We start from the raw sequence: 17,929 nt of genomic DNA on the forward strand, positions 1-17,929 counted from the left end.
TCTTGAAGATCAGACTGATTTGTTTTGAAAATCTTATGTGAAAATTTTTAATCTGGTTGAGAAGATCTGCCTTGGGACTGGTCTGTGTCATCTTTGGTCAGTCAATCTCCTTCTGTTCTGCAATATCTGAAGATGAGCTATGACTTAATCCCAAAATGTTAATCTCAGACTATTTTCTTTTCTTCTTGGTGGAAGTGTGTTGGTGTGGGGAGAAACCCTGGGTGTAGCTTCATTTAAATATATTTTGAGACTTCAGGTGATCAGAGCAATGAATAAAAAAGTGAGACATTATTATTGATTTAAAAGTACACTATGTAACTTTTGGCCCACTAGCGGTTAAAAGGCAAAACTGCATGCATTTTGCAGAAGAACATATTGTTTTGGTAATGCTTCAGATCTCCGTGACTATGTGGTGAATATGTAAGGAATAATTGACGACAGGCCGTTGAATTATTAGAAAAATAATGCACACCCGAGGTGGTAATGCGGTCACGACGCGAAGCGGAGTGGCCGTTACACCTCGGGTGTGCATTATTTTTCTAATAGGGCCTACTTCAACGGCCTGAAGTCAATTATTCCGGGTGTGCAATAAGGGTGTGCAATAAAAATAATGCACACCCGAGGTGTAACGGCCACTCCGCTTCGCGTCGTGACCGCATTACCACCTCGGGTGTGCATTATTTTTCTAATAGGGCCTACTTCAACGGCCTGAAGTCAATTATTCCGCTTATACTACAGTTACCACACCTCGAAACATTGTTCAGATTATGTATTCCAAGACGTTTGTAAAGTTTTTGTCATAAAAACGCTCTTGTATGTAGGACTAATTTCTTACGCATCTAATCCCATGCCTCCGTTGCTAATTCCAAAACGTCATTTCAGAGTTAGTAATGGAGGTTTGAGCCGCTGATAGCAGACAAATGCTGGGGACACACGACTAGCTGACACATTCTCTGACTGTTTTCATCGACTGCAGCAGATTTTAACACAGACTGAATGCGCTGAACACGTTTGGGCATGATCAGTCATCATTAGTATCAAATTACATTCATAACCGGCCTTAAAGTGTGTTCCCGGCTTTATGCAGTTATTAATGCAGTTATTAGAGAGAGATGTTGCAATAATGAGACAGAAAAGCATGTGCGTCAATATTATTATTAATTAATTAATTCAATTCGTTTTAATTAATTCGTTAATTCTTTTTTTTTTCTATTATTGACAGATGACAGTAGACTAGCCAAATAAATGAAACCCAAAGCCCTTTTAACAAGTAGGCCTATCAATAATTATTTATTTGTTAAATTATCTGCAATAAAAATCCGTGCTGCAGGACTATCCATTTATTAGCCTATATTCAGTTTAATTTTCTATTGATTATAGATAGGACTTTATAGTTTATTTATTCAAATTAAACAACATGTTTCTATTGATTGTGAAGCTAGACATTGAAAATTGCAGATCAAGCGCATGGGGCGAAATGCTTTTTCTTGTTATGAATTGTATCCTATTTTGACTACGCGAAGTGCATATGGAACTGTAATGCGGTCAAGACCTGCCTGGAACTACTTTCAGTGCGTTTCCCTGAAAATAATGCACACCTTAGAACGTTCGTCAACCAATCAGATTCAAGCATTCAACGGCCCTGTAGTATAAGACCCTTTAAATGATTTAACGCTGTTAGAGATTTACATAAGGCATTTTATCTCAATAAAATACCGTACTCACCTGTTGAATAAAAACGCCATCTCTACGTCACTTTTTCAACATTTCAAACCCCTCAACTAACCTATATGCAAAATAGCCAGAGCAACCTTTTTCTATTTACGGGTATGACGAGAGACCGCGAAAACCATCCTGACAGACAGATCTAAAATATAAACAGTTATAATAGGCTTACATGTACCATAGCAAAGACAAATAAACATGTTTTGGAAGAAGGATTGATGATGATTGATGATCATTTAAAAGCAAAAGCAAAAAAAAAAAAAAAAGTCATGAGTTTGAATTCTTTTATTTTTGTAAGCTCAGATTCTTGCATTCCAGCTGTGGGTGTACATAAGGCGGAAGCAAGATGAATCCATCAGTTACTTTCCACAAAAACTTTCAGATAAGATTTCTGACAATTGGAACATGCAGCTACTGCACAGAGGGCAATATAAAGCGCTGTATACACAAAACAACAGTGGCAATGATGAAAACCTGCAAGCGTTTAGAGGCTATCCAAATAAAAGGATCGGAAATGCTTTGTTGCAAAGAAACAAAAATGATACAAACAAAAAGCTTTCTTGTCATTTCCCCCTCAAAATACAGAATAAATATATATTTTTTAAATAGTTTTTTAATTATGCATGGATTAAAACCATAAAAAAAAGATTGACATCAGTTTAAGAATATCACAAATCTATATATTGCATCTCTAAAATACAGCTACATACATATCACCATACCCAACTCAATAAAAAAGGTCTCAAAACATTTTGGGTGTAAAACACGTTGTGGTTTGTTGTTAAAGTGAGCTGAATATACAAACATCTGAACAAGTTAATACAATCGTGTCAGTTGGCCTACACTCCAAAAGAAACAAGTAAGAGGTCTAGGCACAATTATATAACATTAATGTATTTACAATACGTTGAAGAAGCGCCATATGGATTTGCATTGAACAGGGACACGACGAGCATTATTCCTTACCATCTCACACAACATTGTTTACAAATGGTACTCCATATTGCTCAGAAACATTTAGGTATGATTTTCAGACATTTTTGCTTATCTTTCTCCCAAAAAACCATCAATTAATTTTATGTTTTGGTTAATATACGCTTTTATTTTTTGTCATCTGAATAGAGATTCATATATTTTTATTTCATTTTGATTGAAGATGGTCCCTTGTCTGTCATAGACCATGACGTTAACAACATCCGGACATGTACGAGTGATGGACAGTGGTGTACATGCATCATTTTAGGCCGAATTGTCCACACCTAATCGTTTCCAGCGGGATCTAGTCATTTTCCTCATCGCTGTCCTTCATGGATATGCCTTGCATCCCTCCCTCTCTTACAGACGCTGTAGCCTCTTCTAGAATCAGCCTGTTTCTCACCGTCTCATACATCTTGCTGTTCAGAGTAGAGTCCAATACACCTTGTAGTCGGAAATCACGATACTTTTTCTGCAAAAACAGACAGGATTGAGGGAATAGTTATGGGGAAACAAAGTGAATCTAGCTTGCTTCTCCTTTCATTTCATTGTTAGTTATGTAAACAAACCGAAATGTGGGATTTTTGTCCCATTTCATGAATATGGCACACCACTTTAAAACTTATCTAACATAAAATTAATTGTAAATTGCAGTGTTGACTGCTTTAATAAAGGACAACTTTCAACCCTATTATGGTTACTGGAAGGGAAAAAATTATCAAGCAGATATTTTCTTTCATTTTTTGTGAAATGTACATTATCATTCAAAAGTTTTGGGTCAATATATATTTTTTTATGTTTTTGAAAGAAGTGTCTTTTGCTTCCCAAGTCTACATTTATTTGATCAAAAATACAGTAAAACAATAACGCTATCTTCTCTAGCATATTAGAAACTATTGCACCCATCAGATTAAAAAAGGTTAAAGAGAAAAGTTCTGCACCATGGTACAACAGTATTACTCGCGCTCTCAAGAGAGAAACTCGTAACCTAGAACAAACCCATTAGGAGGTCTTTAGAATCGTGTGGAAAAGAGCTTTAAAAGCTATAAAAGCTCTAAAAGCTACCAGGGCAGAGCATCTCCGCAAACTCAGAAAATAACCAAAACAATCTAAAGGTTTTTATTTAGTACAGTGGCTAGATTAACAAATAAACGGCCGTCACCTGAACTGAATATTCCACCACAGTTTAGTAATGACTTTATGAATTTCTTCACTGAGAAAATCGAAAGCATCAGAAATACAATTGTAAATGTACAACCATTGACAGTGTTTTATAATTCAGCCTTAATTAATGTCCCTCAAGAACAATTGCAGTGCTTTACAACTATAGGACAGGAAGAGCTAAATAAACGTATCATTGCATCTAAACCAACAACATGTTTATTAGACCCAAAACCCACTGAATTACTAAAAGAGTTGTTTCCTGTGGCAGAAGAGCCTTATCTCAATATTATTAACTCGTCTCTATTTCTAGGTCATGTCTCAGGACCGTTCAAGCTAAGCCTTTCATTAAGAAATCAAAACTAGATCCAAACAAATTGGGAAATTACAGACCCATTTCAAACCTTCCATTTATGTCTAAAATGCTAGAAAAAGTTGTGTCCGCTCAATTGTGCTCCTTCCTGCAAAAATAATTATATCTATGAAAAATTTCAGTCAGGATTCAGGCCCCATCATAACACAAATTAAATTACAAATTACTTACTTCTAGCTTCTGACCAAGGTTAAATCTCAATACTAGTTTTACTTGATCTTAGTGTTGCGTTTGACACTATAGATCATAAAATACTCTTGGGTAGATTACAATATTACACTGGTATTCAGGGACAGGCATGGGGGTGGTTTAGATTGTACCCATCTGACCATTACCATTTTGTTTATTTAAACAGGGAATTATCCAAGTTAACGTCAGTAAAATGTGGAGTGCAGCAAGGGTCTGTTTTAGGACCTCTGCTATTTTTAACGTGCTGCCTCTTGGCAATATTATTAGAAAACATGGAATTAGTTTCCACTGTTATGCCGATGATACTCTAGAGTTCTTACCAGGTCAAGAAAATATGATCAAATAACACCAATTTTATCATCTCTGCACTGGTTACCTATGAAATTCGATTACAAAGTATTGCTACTGACATATAAGGCCCTATATTACCTAAAAGGCCTTACAACTAGAGTAAACCAGCTGTAATTTGGATCCAGCCTCTTACGAAGATTTTAGATGACCTAACACCTGTGAAGAGATACGCCAACCCCTTAAGATTTAAGATGATGCCAGCTCTGAATCAACATACACCACTGCCAAATTTTCTATATATTGTAACCATTATGATCATAATTTATAATAATTGCTTTAATGTGATCATTGTTTTTGCCTAAATGAATACATGATATTAGCTAACTGCATGATTTTATTGTCTTAGAACTGTACATTTATGACATTTGGACATTACCTTGACATAGTCACCTCTGATAACAGATTACTCTAAATTGAAATGTAGAAACATGCATTTTTTTTCTGTAAAGCTGCTTTGAAATGATATGTATTGTTTTGTATATATTTTAAAATGTAATTTATTCCTGTGATGCATTTTCCTGTGACTGAATTTTCGGCATTACTCCAGTCTTCAGTGTCACATGATCCTTCAGAAGTCATTCTAATATGCTGACTTGGTGCTCAAGAAACTTTTCTTATTATTATCAATGTTGTAAGTAGTTGTGCTGCTTAATTTGTTTGTGAACATGTGAGGATTCTTTGATGAAAATAAAGTTTGAAAGAACAGCGTTTATTTAAAATAGAAATCATTCATTTTATAAAATGCTTTTACCGGTACTGCCTTTTGGTCAATTTAATACAATTTGCTGAATAAAAGTATCATTTTTTTTATACAGAATGAATGAATGAATGAATGAATCTTCCTAACCCCAAACTTTTGAACAGTAGTGTAAGTTTTTCTTTTTTAATAACAACAAATCAACATTAATCCCAAACTAGTTAACCCAAACTAAGTGACACCTTAATTTAGGATGTATTTGTAATCATGTTACCCATAGTTTTTTATTAAATTTTGTATGTATTATTAATTTAAAATGATTTTGGTAACATGGTTAAAAAGACCCTTTTAAGATCCTATTTCATACCCTATTTGTGGAAATTTCTATTCTGGTGCTGTTGAGTATAAATGAGGAAAACCATAACAATGAGGTTTTCATCCAGTACTAAATCTAATCTGTGCTGGATACAAAATAAATGCCAGCTCTAGTTCCTCCCTTCACTTAGTCCAACAAGAAAACCGTGTCTGTGAGACGCATGCAAGTACACACACACACACACACACACCATACGGATGCACATAAATAAATGTGTAATGCCATACTACAAAATCCTGTTGATCTTGCTGAAAAATCAAGCACAAGCGGAGGCTGAAAAGGAAGACTGCCTTCACTTGGCTGATCCACCTCTGTAGTCTGGCTCTGATTGGTCGATATGTGCGATATTTTTATAACATGCTTTTACAAGTACATTTGGTGCAAATATTCTGCTATGATCACTTCCTGCACATATTTGGGCAGTTTTGAATTTATAATCTAAAAATGTATTTACTCTTGTATCAGAGGAAGTTGGCCATAGAAGGCAATATCATTTTAAAACTCTTTTCGCACGTACTACACAAAAACAGATGTGGAACAAGTTAAACTGTGGAACACTTTGGACTATGAAATTAAGTGCTGCAAAAGCGTTTGTAAATGTAAGAATTTGTATACGGAAAAAATACAGGAATGTTACAAGAAAAATTATGACTAACACGCTTAAAATGATGATAATTAAGTGTAAAGATAGGTATTACTGAAAATGTTTGGTGTTTGGGGTGAGGATTGGGGTTGATCCATTCATAATGAAGCTGTTTTAAAAAAATTTTTGATGTGCACAAATAAGCGACAGGTACCATAAGATTTTCTTCTTCCTGTTCCTTTTTTTTCCCTCTCGTTCATGCACGTTATGAATGTATGAATGGATAAACATTTATGTATGACTTGTGCAAATAAATAAATAAATAACTGTTCTGCATTTAAAGGCACACTATGGAGTTTCCGTTTTTCTCAAACAGCGACCCCTAGAGTCGCCGTGGAGTACTTGTATTTAACGTTACTGTCGTAAGCCGTCTCTGCACTCTTCCGACCGCGCTTTCTTCGTTTTCTTCGTTGACTCTGCCATGATTCACGTCTGAAATGCGTGCTAGTGTCTTCCATAGAGGCTGCTTCATTTGTTGTTGATGTATGTGACGTCGTGCCGTAAAGCAAGTCGTGATTCTCGCGAGATTTGTCTGGGCGCCACCTCTCAAACCAGCGGTTTTGCCAGCGGCGTCCGCCCCTGCTTTGCTATCGGGATGATTCGCCCTACTACAAGTTCGTTTACCATCGAAATGATTTCGAAGCTGTTACATTAAGGTACAAATCTGGCATAGTGTGCCTTTAATTCACATGCCCACCAATACCCGCTTTAGTGGTTAATGATGCTGTAATTTTTACCTTTACAATTCTGATGAGGATTTTCAGCTGATATAGATGCAACTGCAGGTCCATCCGGTCTGTCAGCCAGGTGCCCAGGAGATTCATTGTGCTGGTGTACCATTGCTGAAATACAAATACATTGTTCTCCAGCAAAGACAGACACACATATAAATGCTGCCACACACAAACATATATCAATACACATTTACAAAAACATAACACAACACAAAGCCAAAGTGTAGGCAGTAGATTTGTATCAACAGAGAAAGATTATGTGAATGAAAATCCTTTTAGCACAAGATCTAAAAATACTCACCAACCTGATCTAGTACACTTTTTTCAACAATCAGACTGACAACCTATAAAGCAGAATGCTTTATATATATATATATACACAATGGGTCAAATGTTTTTAATTATTTCATATTTTTTATGTTTTTGAAATAAATATTTTACACTTACCAAGGCTGCATTTATTTGATCAAAAACAAAAGTAAAACAGTAATATTATGAAATATTATTACAATTTAAAATAACTAATTTCTAGTTTAAATATATTAAAAAATGTAATTTATTCCTGTGATGGTAAAGCAGAATTTTTAGCATCATTACTCAAACCTTCAGTGTCACACGATCCTTCAGAAATCATTCTAATATGATAATTTGGTGCTTAAAAAACATTTATTAAACAGTTTTTGCTGAGTTTTTGCTGATATATATATATATATATAAATTACATTTTAAAATATATTCAAGTAGAAAACAGATATTTAAATTTGTTTTTTTACTGTATTTTTGATCCAATGAATGCAGCCTTGGGGAGCATAAGAGACTTCTTTCAAAAACATTTTAAAAAATCATTAGTCCACACTTTTGATCAGTAGCATATAAATAGGATAGTTTTCTTCAGCTAAATATAGTATCAAGTACTACTTCCACTTGTAGATGGATATGGAAGAAAATGACTGGTAGAATAGAGCTTTCAAAGGCATTGGAAGGAAAATAGTGACAAAAAAGAGAACCCAACAAGCTCTGCCTTGGAGGAAGTCCTTCTGTCACAGTCATGATCCTCACCCAGACCTCTCCCTGTCTCCACAGCTCCACCCAGGAACTCTTAATTGACAGTTTGGGATCCCATCAGCTGTCTCCTGTTCTGCTTTTGGACACTGATCATGAGAGATGTTGCCCATGTTAAAGCAGCCACAATCCTGCCCTTAGCCTGCGCTTCAAACTGCACTTTCTGTCACATTGAGGGAGAAACATCCATCATTCCCAGCGGACATGTTGTCTTTACCGCAGTCGCAATGAGCTCGCTAATGTAACCGTTGCTCAGGGTCTTACTTTTACGAGTCTTCCTTTCTCTTGGCCTCTGCGTTTTGCTCTCCATTTCTACTCACTGAAACTCGCTGAACTCAAAGCACCTCTTAAATAGCCAGTGCACAGCTTTTGGGCTGCAGATGTTGGACCGTGGGGAGGATCTCATTTGAAGTCTAATTGATTAGTTATGATAGAGCTGGTCTGATGGTAATCTGAACTGACTGAGTCTCAACGGCTTAGAAGCTGAGCAAATCGAGCCAGAGACACAGGAGATGCGTCTTGGGTAACTGCAGCACACTTTGACAGTATTAAGGTGGATAAACAATCATTTGTTTTGAGAAAATCATGTGACTCCACTGGATGAACCAAATTTAGACATGGTTTCTGCAATAGTTTATCAGACCTCCAAATGATCTTGCAGCTTAATTATCAAAAACACAAATACTTTTTAGGGGGAATTTACACTCAAAATCCACTTGGCACCCTAAGTTTGAAAAATCATTAAGCTTCTGCTGGTGATAGTCTAAAAAAAGTGCGCTCTCGACTTGTCAAAAGCCTCAAGTAGTAAACCTTACACAATTCGCTAAGCCATTGGTTCCATTGGTTTAACATACGTTGAAAGCTACTTGAACGCAAATTATTGGTGTTTAAGTGGTATGCTGGTAAAATTATGCTGCTAAGGTGTGTACATACATAGTAAATAATCAAATGGGCGTTTTAGGATTCAAACTAAGCGGCTGAGGTTAGTGGCTCGTCCCTGCAGTGAATCAGAGCTTGGTGTTGCTCTGTGAGGGCTGGTGCTCTGTGCCTGTGAAAGATCGGGCAGCCGGGCCGCGATGGACCCCCACAGGGAGGCCAGACCTGGAGCAACTGCTCTCTCTCACACTCAGTCTTTCTCTCATGCTCACTCTGTATCTCCTACATTTGTTCCTATAATAGTGTGACCTCTCTGGCCTTTACCATTTTAAAGGAATATTTCACCCACACATTAATTCTGTCATCATTTACTCACCATTCTATACCTGTATGACTGTATTTCTTCCCTGGAGCACAAGAGAAGTCTGTTCTGAAGAATGTTTTAAAGAATGAAAACTGGTTTTGTCTATACAATTAAAGTCAATGGGGTCCAAAACAACACTGGACCATGTTGACTTTTATTACAAAACAAAATATTTTTCAAAATATCTTCTTTTGTGTTCCAAAGAAGACATTTAGTCATACAGGTTTGGAATAACATGTAACTAATGACAGAATTTTCATTTTTGGTGAACTATCCCCAACGCATTTCCAGCAAACTATCAGTTGACTTAATATCATAATCAACATGTAATTAACGAGAATGCTTAAAAAATAATATGGTTGCGTTCCACTTTATAGTCCCCGCTGTGAGCACCAAATCAGACGACAAATCAAATGACACACAAGGCCGAAATCGTTGCATATTTCGAAAAAACGACATTTTGAAATCGTGAGAGTCTCAGCCAGTAAGTCCGTGTCCTCTATGGTCTTGGTTGTGAAATGAACAGTGCTGGCAGTGGGACATTGTTCTGCTGTCAGCAGAGAAACAGAAGACTCTCTGAGAGTGTATTATGTACTGTGGCACTTTTTGGATATTGAGCAGCGGGAAGCTGGCAATAGCTGCTAGCCAAAACAGGAGTATCATGACTCTGAATGCATAATGAAAGAAGCGGATATGGGAGAGAAAAGAAAAAAAAAATCTGTGATCATCTAACGAGTTCCATCTGATATTGGAAAGCGTGAGGGCTGCGTGTACACGCACGTGTGTGTTGGACGCGTACGTTATGGTTACCGATACAACACACATGAACATCTGCAGGGCCCCCACACCTCTAGCGGGGAGCGCTGAAAGGCTGAGCGACCTCCTGCCCCTGCCACACCACGCACATGCACAAGCCGCGCTCCTAAGCTTGCGTTCACACTCTCGTCTTTGACATGTTACAGGAAGCCATAGCGCCTAGCAGGGGGGCAACAAACAGAATTCAGTGTAAGGTTGCACACCCATCCACCCCCGTCGCAGACACACACACTTGTGACTCGCTTTTATCGAATCCTGAAGCACCTGAAGGCTAGCGGCTCCTACGTGAGGGCCAGGAGGAAGAAAGAGCTGGTAAGGGCTGAGTTTGGATTAGAAAAAACACACTCTTACAAAAGCAGGAATGCCGAGGAGGGGGCGAGGGCACGGTGGGGGGTAATGGGGGATTACAAGCAACCTGTGACTCTGCCTCTTTCTGCCCTTGCTGGTGGTAGTGGCTCAGCAAATATGTGTGTGCGCCACTCAGCCTGGTCTCGGAGGCCTAGGCTGTTTGAGAAGCGCTCCTGCTGGGACCCAGCTGTGTCTGCAATTAGCAGTAGGGATGGAATGATGATGGTTGCTAGCGCTGATGTTAATGCAAAGCGGCAGGCTGGTGGAGATGAAAACAGAACGAGAGCAACTCCGCGGTGCCTCCCCCGTGCTCCCTGTCCTCTCCGTTTCTTGCGAATCAAAAAGCGAGAGAATACCCCAAACAAAAAACAAACAAAAATCGAACCTCCAACCTTTCTCCCGGTACTCTTTGCGTCTTTGTCTGCGCTTAATAGAGCCGTCTCTCTCTCTCAGGCCAGCAGGTCGTAGGGCACTCGTCCTTCTCGTCGGCCAGGCAAGAGAATTGGGCACCTTGCCGGGCCAGAGAGGGAGGCCCTGGGGACTGAGGAGTCTTTAAATCGGACTACAAGACATTATGCACTTAGGACAAAAGCCTGGGGTAATCCTACCTGCTTGCTGTTCACAGTCGCCACCGGCCCGTTATTGTTCGCCTCATCCCTCCTGAGAGGAGGTCCATTGATGACTGAACTCAATTACCATGGTAACTCACACCGGTGACCCCACGCCTCCCGGCGTTCACTATCTCTCCGCCGTAGGACCCCACGGCCTCATGGAAAAAATGTTGTGTAGGAAATACGCGACCCTAAACATGGTCCTCCGATGCACTGCTGCGTTAGTGCGCTCTCTCTCTTTCTCTCGCTCTTTCTCTCCAGAAATAGGTGCTTCTGAATGGTGGGATTGAAAATAAAGTTTCAGGCTCAGCAAGCAAAAAGGGCTTCAAACTGCTCACGATTGTGTTGTGGATACAAAGAGAACCCTGCTCTGGATTTGCACGCCTCACCGGATCCTTAAGTGGAACAAGCCCTTACTGTTTCTGTGCAAGCTCTGCTACACTTTTAAGTGTCTCTAATGCAGTTTTTTTTGTCTGCGAACGAAGCAATACGCTGCTAAACGGAACGGCGTGTCGAGCGATTTTTTGGGCGGGTGCAAAACGAATCAGTCGATCAAAAAGTATAATTGCAGAGAATGCATTTCTGCTATTGAAACCGGCGCTTGTGCACAACAGTGTCTAAACAGGGCCCTTCTTTATAAAAACTGGCTCTGAAAGAAGGAGCTCGTCGAGATGAACTAAACGGCGGGAATTACAGCCTGTGATCGTGTCATTGAGTAAACACACAATGAAGAAAAAGGGGTGAGGGATAAAAAAAAAGGAACGGGAGAGAGAGAGAGTTTGGTCCCAGGGCAAAGTGAGCCATTCTGCTCACAAAGGAACGCTTAGGGGAGGATTGAGCCGAGCAGGAATGAGGAGCATAACACTTGTGGGGTTCAGCCTCAATGGGGGGAACGAAATGGAATAAACCAGCGAGCACTTGAGAGCCCCGCGGTGCACCTGAATGGCTAAGGGGTGGGAGGGGGGCGGAGGGGGGAGCGCAGAAGGTGAATGGGCTGCTTTTTGGGACCAATTTGTTTCTTTTCACCCTTTTCCCCTGCCTCTGTGCTGACAGATGTACAAAGGCGGACCCGCGCTGAGCCTCTCGTATACATGAACCCGCTAGCAGATGTCACTTTTGTCAGACAAGTTAATCAAACAAATGCCACCATACCTTACTTATATGTCACGGGGAGAGCGAGAGACGGAGAGAGAGCCAATAGACGGCTAATAGAGCCAGCTGAGAGCCATGGCGCCGGAATAAACTTCTGCTGCATTACGTTTACTTTGCTTAAATCTCTAACCGTTAGTGTTGTTGTTGCGGATTTATTTAAATAAGTCTTGGTTCACATTAAGCGACAAAAGAAGCATCTCGGCCTCTGTAATTATCAGAAACCTGAACCGCTAACATCTGCCCTGCATTCTGAAAGAGCCAAACCCCTTTAATGTGTTTTGAACAATATCTGTGAAAGGACCTGTTGGGTCCCTTTTAGTCTTTTTTTTTTTCATACTGACCTACTAGCGTTCAGATTATTCATCTAAAGCTCCTTTTTCAATTGGTTTACCTCTAAAATAAAAGGATTAACTGGGGAGAAAAACAAAAAGAGTGCATCCGCCTCCCATATCGCATGATTTTCTAGATGCAATCGGAGGCTGGAATGAAACACGTAAATACATAAAACGAAATTTGTTTTGATTGTTGTTGTTCTGGATATCATAATCAAGGATAAAAACAAAGGGAGCAAAGGGGGAAAAGTGGATAAAAAGGTTTAAAATTCTCTAAGAAAACATGTATCACATTCCAAAAAACAAACAAAAACAATGTTTCGTGTTTTTGCTTTTTTCACAAATGCAAAAACACAAAGCACAACACACAATTTAAAATAAAATAAAACCACAATAAATTAGTGATTTTTTTTAACTAACTAGTTTCCTCTTAACTAATTTGTTTCTGTTTTTCTTAGGCTATAGATTGCACAGCATTAAGTTTGCTAAGTTCGCTAGCTAAAGTTGATTAAACTGTTCACTTGGGTCAGCCGGACCTGCAAAGTGGTTAAGTGTCCCAGACAGTGAAGTGGTATTGCAGGTCTGTGAAATGCAACACAAACAGCAGGTCAGTCAAAATCCCACCCGATTTTCCAGTATCTCTAACCCTACTTGCTCCTCACAGTATCCAGCAGTGGAGCGATTAAACCGCATTAACCGTCACCGTAAAGTGCAATCTCGTCGATCTGATAACTGCCAAGGTCAACGGGAATACTTCAAATTAATCAATGAGGGTAGGCCACAATCTCCTCCAGAAGCAGATTAAGTGTATAATTGACGTGTGTAATCTGCTGTGTATCTGAGTCTCTCTGCTGGCACTCAGACACGCATGCATACGCACGCACACACTGAAGAGCCGGGGCAGGACGGCGGTATCAGTGAAGCGCTGGATTTGGAGATGGCTTTTTTTAATCAATGATCTATGTGCTCCGCCCCATTCTGACAGATGAGCCCTCACGTTAAGCACAGCTGCCTTAATCCTGCTCTCCTCAGCTGTTCTTTCAAGAACTGGCAGGCTGGCAGAGTGAAATAAATTAATTTTCTCTCCCCCCCTCCATCCCTCTCCCTTTCTATCCCTCTCTCTGGTCCTCTATCCAGAACTTAACAAACTTCATCCGTCCACTGGCAAACGATTTGCCTCTTAGGCACTAGGCAGCTTGTATCTGGAATATGACCTTCTTAAAAATCACCATCTTCTCAAAACTCATGAATATTACATGATATTGCAACAAACCACTTGCAAGTAAATTTCACTACTGAAATATATTTAAATATGTTTCCAAATTGACAAATTTTAAGATGTTGTCTAGCTATATTAAATAACAAAATTTTAATTAATAGTTTAATTAATATAAATGTATCTTAAATTAACAATTTCAAACCGAGAAATGCTTTAAAATTTGATCTGTTCTTATAACAAATAAATAACAATTATAACAAAAATGAATAATAAAAAAATGATCAATAAGCCTGTTCATGATTTCTAACAATTACTAGTATTATTTTACTCTTCATCCTTTTTATGCATATCACTGGACTGAATTTCATCCATTTTTCTTTTTCTTTGTTTTGATTTTTAATACCTATTCCCATATGGTCGCTTTTTCAGCATTATGAAACGCCGTTATGAAAGCAGCCATATTTTGAATTAGTCAAACAACAAGTATAATCTTCTTACTCTGGCCAATGTGCCATCTCTGTCTGTGAGAAATCAGCATCCTTGACCCCAATTAACCCAAGCTTAGCGTGGGCCACATATACTTCAATATGACAACCAGCCAAGAACCACTAAGCAATTATACTACACCCACCTAACAGATCATTTCAAAGCGGATTACTTTAAAACAATCAAAAATTGAAAAAAAGTGTAAAAGGGAAGGAGGCCATCAGGAATATTATGCCAAAATAACAAGTGAAAGCAACATTTTGACTGATTCAAACACAAAAACAAAAACCACGATACAGAGAAAAAAGCCCTTGTAGTGATTGGAAAGCTGTCCCAAAAAAAAGTATATGGCATTTTCATTGTACAATAACTTATTAGTAAAATTTCAGAAGAAACTATTTACCTCTCATCAGCTAGTCTGACTAAACCTGCAAAGATGAACCAATATCAACACCAATATGAACCAATTATATTGCTTCATTATAATATTATATGTATTGGAAATTTCCTTTAGAATTCTTTACAATAAGGTTTCATTAGTTAACATAAGTTAAACATTAGTTAACATTAACTACAAAGAAATACTTCTACAGTATTTAATTATTCTTAGTTAATGTTACTACTATATTTTTAAGGTCAAAGGTTTACACAAATGCTGTAAAATAGATTGCTCATTGTTAGTTCATGTTAGGTAATGCATTAAACTAATGTTAAAAAAATTTGACCTTATTGTAAAGTGTTTCATGTGCAAGTCAGCAAAAATGGATACAAAAAAAAAAGTGGGAAAAAGGAGGCTGCTGTTCTTTTAAACCCATTTAATTGGTGATACCGATACTATAATCTCATCTATGTCATTTTTATAATGAACTGAGTGCCGATTTTTAAATAGGCAGCGTATAGCGGGTTTAAAACAACAGCACGTGGTGTTATGGCTCATTGTGGAGGATGTTATGACATCTTTAACAAGTGAAATGACAAAGTAAGAAGAAAACATTTGAGCAGGTTGCCTGGAGCCCCTGCTAAAGAGCGGAGCTATTTCAATGGCTGTTTAGCATAACAGTGAGGACCAGCGTGTGCGTGTTAGCGTGTGTGCGAGACGGAGCGGGCGTGCATGTGTGTATGCATGCACACATGTTGTCTTTTTCAACTGCCTACGGAGACCCGACCACTTCAGCGGGTGGAGAGGGGAGATGTGTGCCATGCGTGCCCATCTGGGGTTGACAGCGATGGGGCGGGTGGTTGGGGAGGGTGGGCTGGTTGGCTGATTGTGTGGATGGATGTGTGTGAGTGCATGTAGGAGCTGAGTCTCTGAGGACACGGGCCATGCTAGTAGATGTACAAAGGAAGATTATTTGACTCTGAATAACGCCACTTGGCATAATGTGACAAAAACAACTTGACAGGAAGGATAAGTTTCATTTCGGTTCAGGGCGCAGAGAGAGAGAGCAAGAAAGGAGGTGGAAAAAACGAGAAAGCAAAATGGAGAAATGGAATGAGAGGGTAGAAAAAACAAGGCAGATGGGATTTTTTTTCCCTTTGTTTGCATTCGAGGAAGTGAAAGCAAATGCACAATGCGGCTGGAAAATAAGCAACACCATCTCATTCCAAGCGAACGAAGAAAGAAAATAACACAGAATCTTTTCAGACACCCTCCAGGAGGGGAGAAAGATAGTTAGGCATTGCAAAATCGAGGTAAAAACCAGTACAAGATGGCGTAGAGCAGCAGATTCAAGCAGCCTTTTTGTAGGACACTCAGAAAACTCACAAACCAGAGCTCACATGTTCAAAGCATCTCATAGTAAGACTACTGATCCCGGGTCAGCTTTCACCGTGAAATGAAAGTCAACAATGAACCACGATCAGGATTCTTACTTGAATTGTTCACATATGACACGAGGAGCTATATTCACAAAGCGTTTCAGAGTGGGAGCGCCGCTTTTCAGATCAGGTTGTCTTGAGGAGAAACGCTGAGCAAATGGACAAGAAAACCGATCCTAGAGCAGCGCTCCCGCTCTGGCTTTCTTTCTGAATATAAACAAAAAAGTCTTTAGCCACACAATGCAAACACACCTTTCCAACAACACACACTTAACAAACTGGTCTACAGACAGCACAAAAGGATTATGACCAACATGATGGCCCTGGCCATCCCTTAAGACGGTGTTCTCCATTGTGTGCCCTCCCCTTCAGTGTTTCTTATTCAACTTCTCTTTCTTGCCCTCAGTGTTTCCCTCATTCTTTCCTTTTCTTTAAGCCTTTATCACAATAAGCCCAAGGTTTGGAGGGCTTCTCTCTATTTGGATCTCCTTAGTGGGAGATTTACTCCGGAAATAGGGCAGTTGCCTTTGTGACACCCCCGCCCAACTACAGCTAAAAATGAACAAAACAATATCCTTTACACTCTTATTGTTTTAGTATATCTAATTTGTCCAGTTTCAATGGAAGTCCTAAGACGACATGCTTTATTATTATTTTTCTCACACTTTTTCATGATCTTGACATGAAAGTAACAATTTCTTTGGTTAGTTTCAATCACTGAAACACATGTCAGTAATATATCCATACAGACTTCATAATGGAAATAAAATAGACCATATGTTCAATATTACTTTATGAATGTCTGCTACAAAAAAAAGGTTTTCTCTAGTGTCAGACATGGATTTGTAAGTGTCTATCCATGATGGGCAGAGATATTTTAGCATGAGTGAGCCTATGATCACAGTAAAACTAATACGCTCATACATGATACAGTAATATGTATATTGCACTTAGAAAATGCTTGTTGTCTCCAAATCAACAAGAAAATGAGAAAATAATCTTTAATTTAAGATATTGAGTTAACATCTTAACATTATGTAGAAATTACAAAACAATTACACTACGTGTAATTTAAAGTCTCTTTTCGTCAGCATTTCTTTGATCAAAAATACAGTGAAAACTTTTAAATTATGGCATTATTTAAATTTAAAAAAATGTAATATATTTATTAATTAAATTAATATATCAGTGTCACATGATCCTTCAGAAATCATTTTAATATGCTGATTTGGTGAAACATTTATTATTATCAATGTTGAAAACTGTTGTGCTGTTTAATATTTTTTGTGGAAACCAAGATACATTTTTTTCCCCAGGATTCTTTGAGGAACATAAAAAAAGCATTTATTTGAAATATAAATCTTTTGTAACATTATAAAAGTCGTAACTGTCACTTTTAGCAAATCTTTACTAAATAAAAAAAAATGTAATAAAAGTTTAAAAAAAATTTTTTTTTAATGTTATCTTACTGACTGACCCCAAACTTTTGAACAGAAGAGTATGCTAAAAGTGTCGCAAGAAAGTCAAAATCTTGAGGGGAAAAAAATTGTTCAACCAAGATTACAGGATGATTGTGATCATTAAAAAATAAAGCATGGCCTCTTAGGACTTCTGTATAGTT

General features: G+C 38.4%; 1 protein-coding gene across 10 annotated transcripts in view; it reads right to left on the minus strand.

Moving 5' to 3' along the window:
• Window positions 1–2,001: 2,001 nt before the first annotated feature.
• Window positions 2,002–17,929, minus strand: part of cadpsa (Ca2+-dependent activator protein for secretion a) — a 137,491-nt gene continuing 121,563 nt past the window's right edge. For all 10 annotated transcript variants that reach the window (XM_082156072.1, XM_082156078.1, XM_082156077.1 and 7 more), the window contains 2 exons: window positions 7,228–7,332; window positions 2,002–3,172 (listed from right to left, as the gene is read on the minus strand). In XM_082156072.1, coding sequence (XP_082012198.1) covers window positions 3,005–3,172; window positions 7,228–7,332 — 273 coding nt within the window. In that variant the 3' untranslated portion in view covers window positions 2,002–3,004. The remainder of the gene's footprint in view (window positions 3,173–7,227; window positions 7,333–17,929) is intronic.

The sequence above is a fragment of the Leuciscus leuciscus genome (genome assembly GCF_965113295.1).
Source record: "Leuciscus leuciscus genome assembly, chromosome: 23".
Lineage (NCBI taxonomy): Eukaryota > Metazoa > Chordata > Actinopteri > Cypriniformes > Leuciscidae > Leuciscus > Leuciscus leuciscus.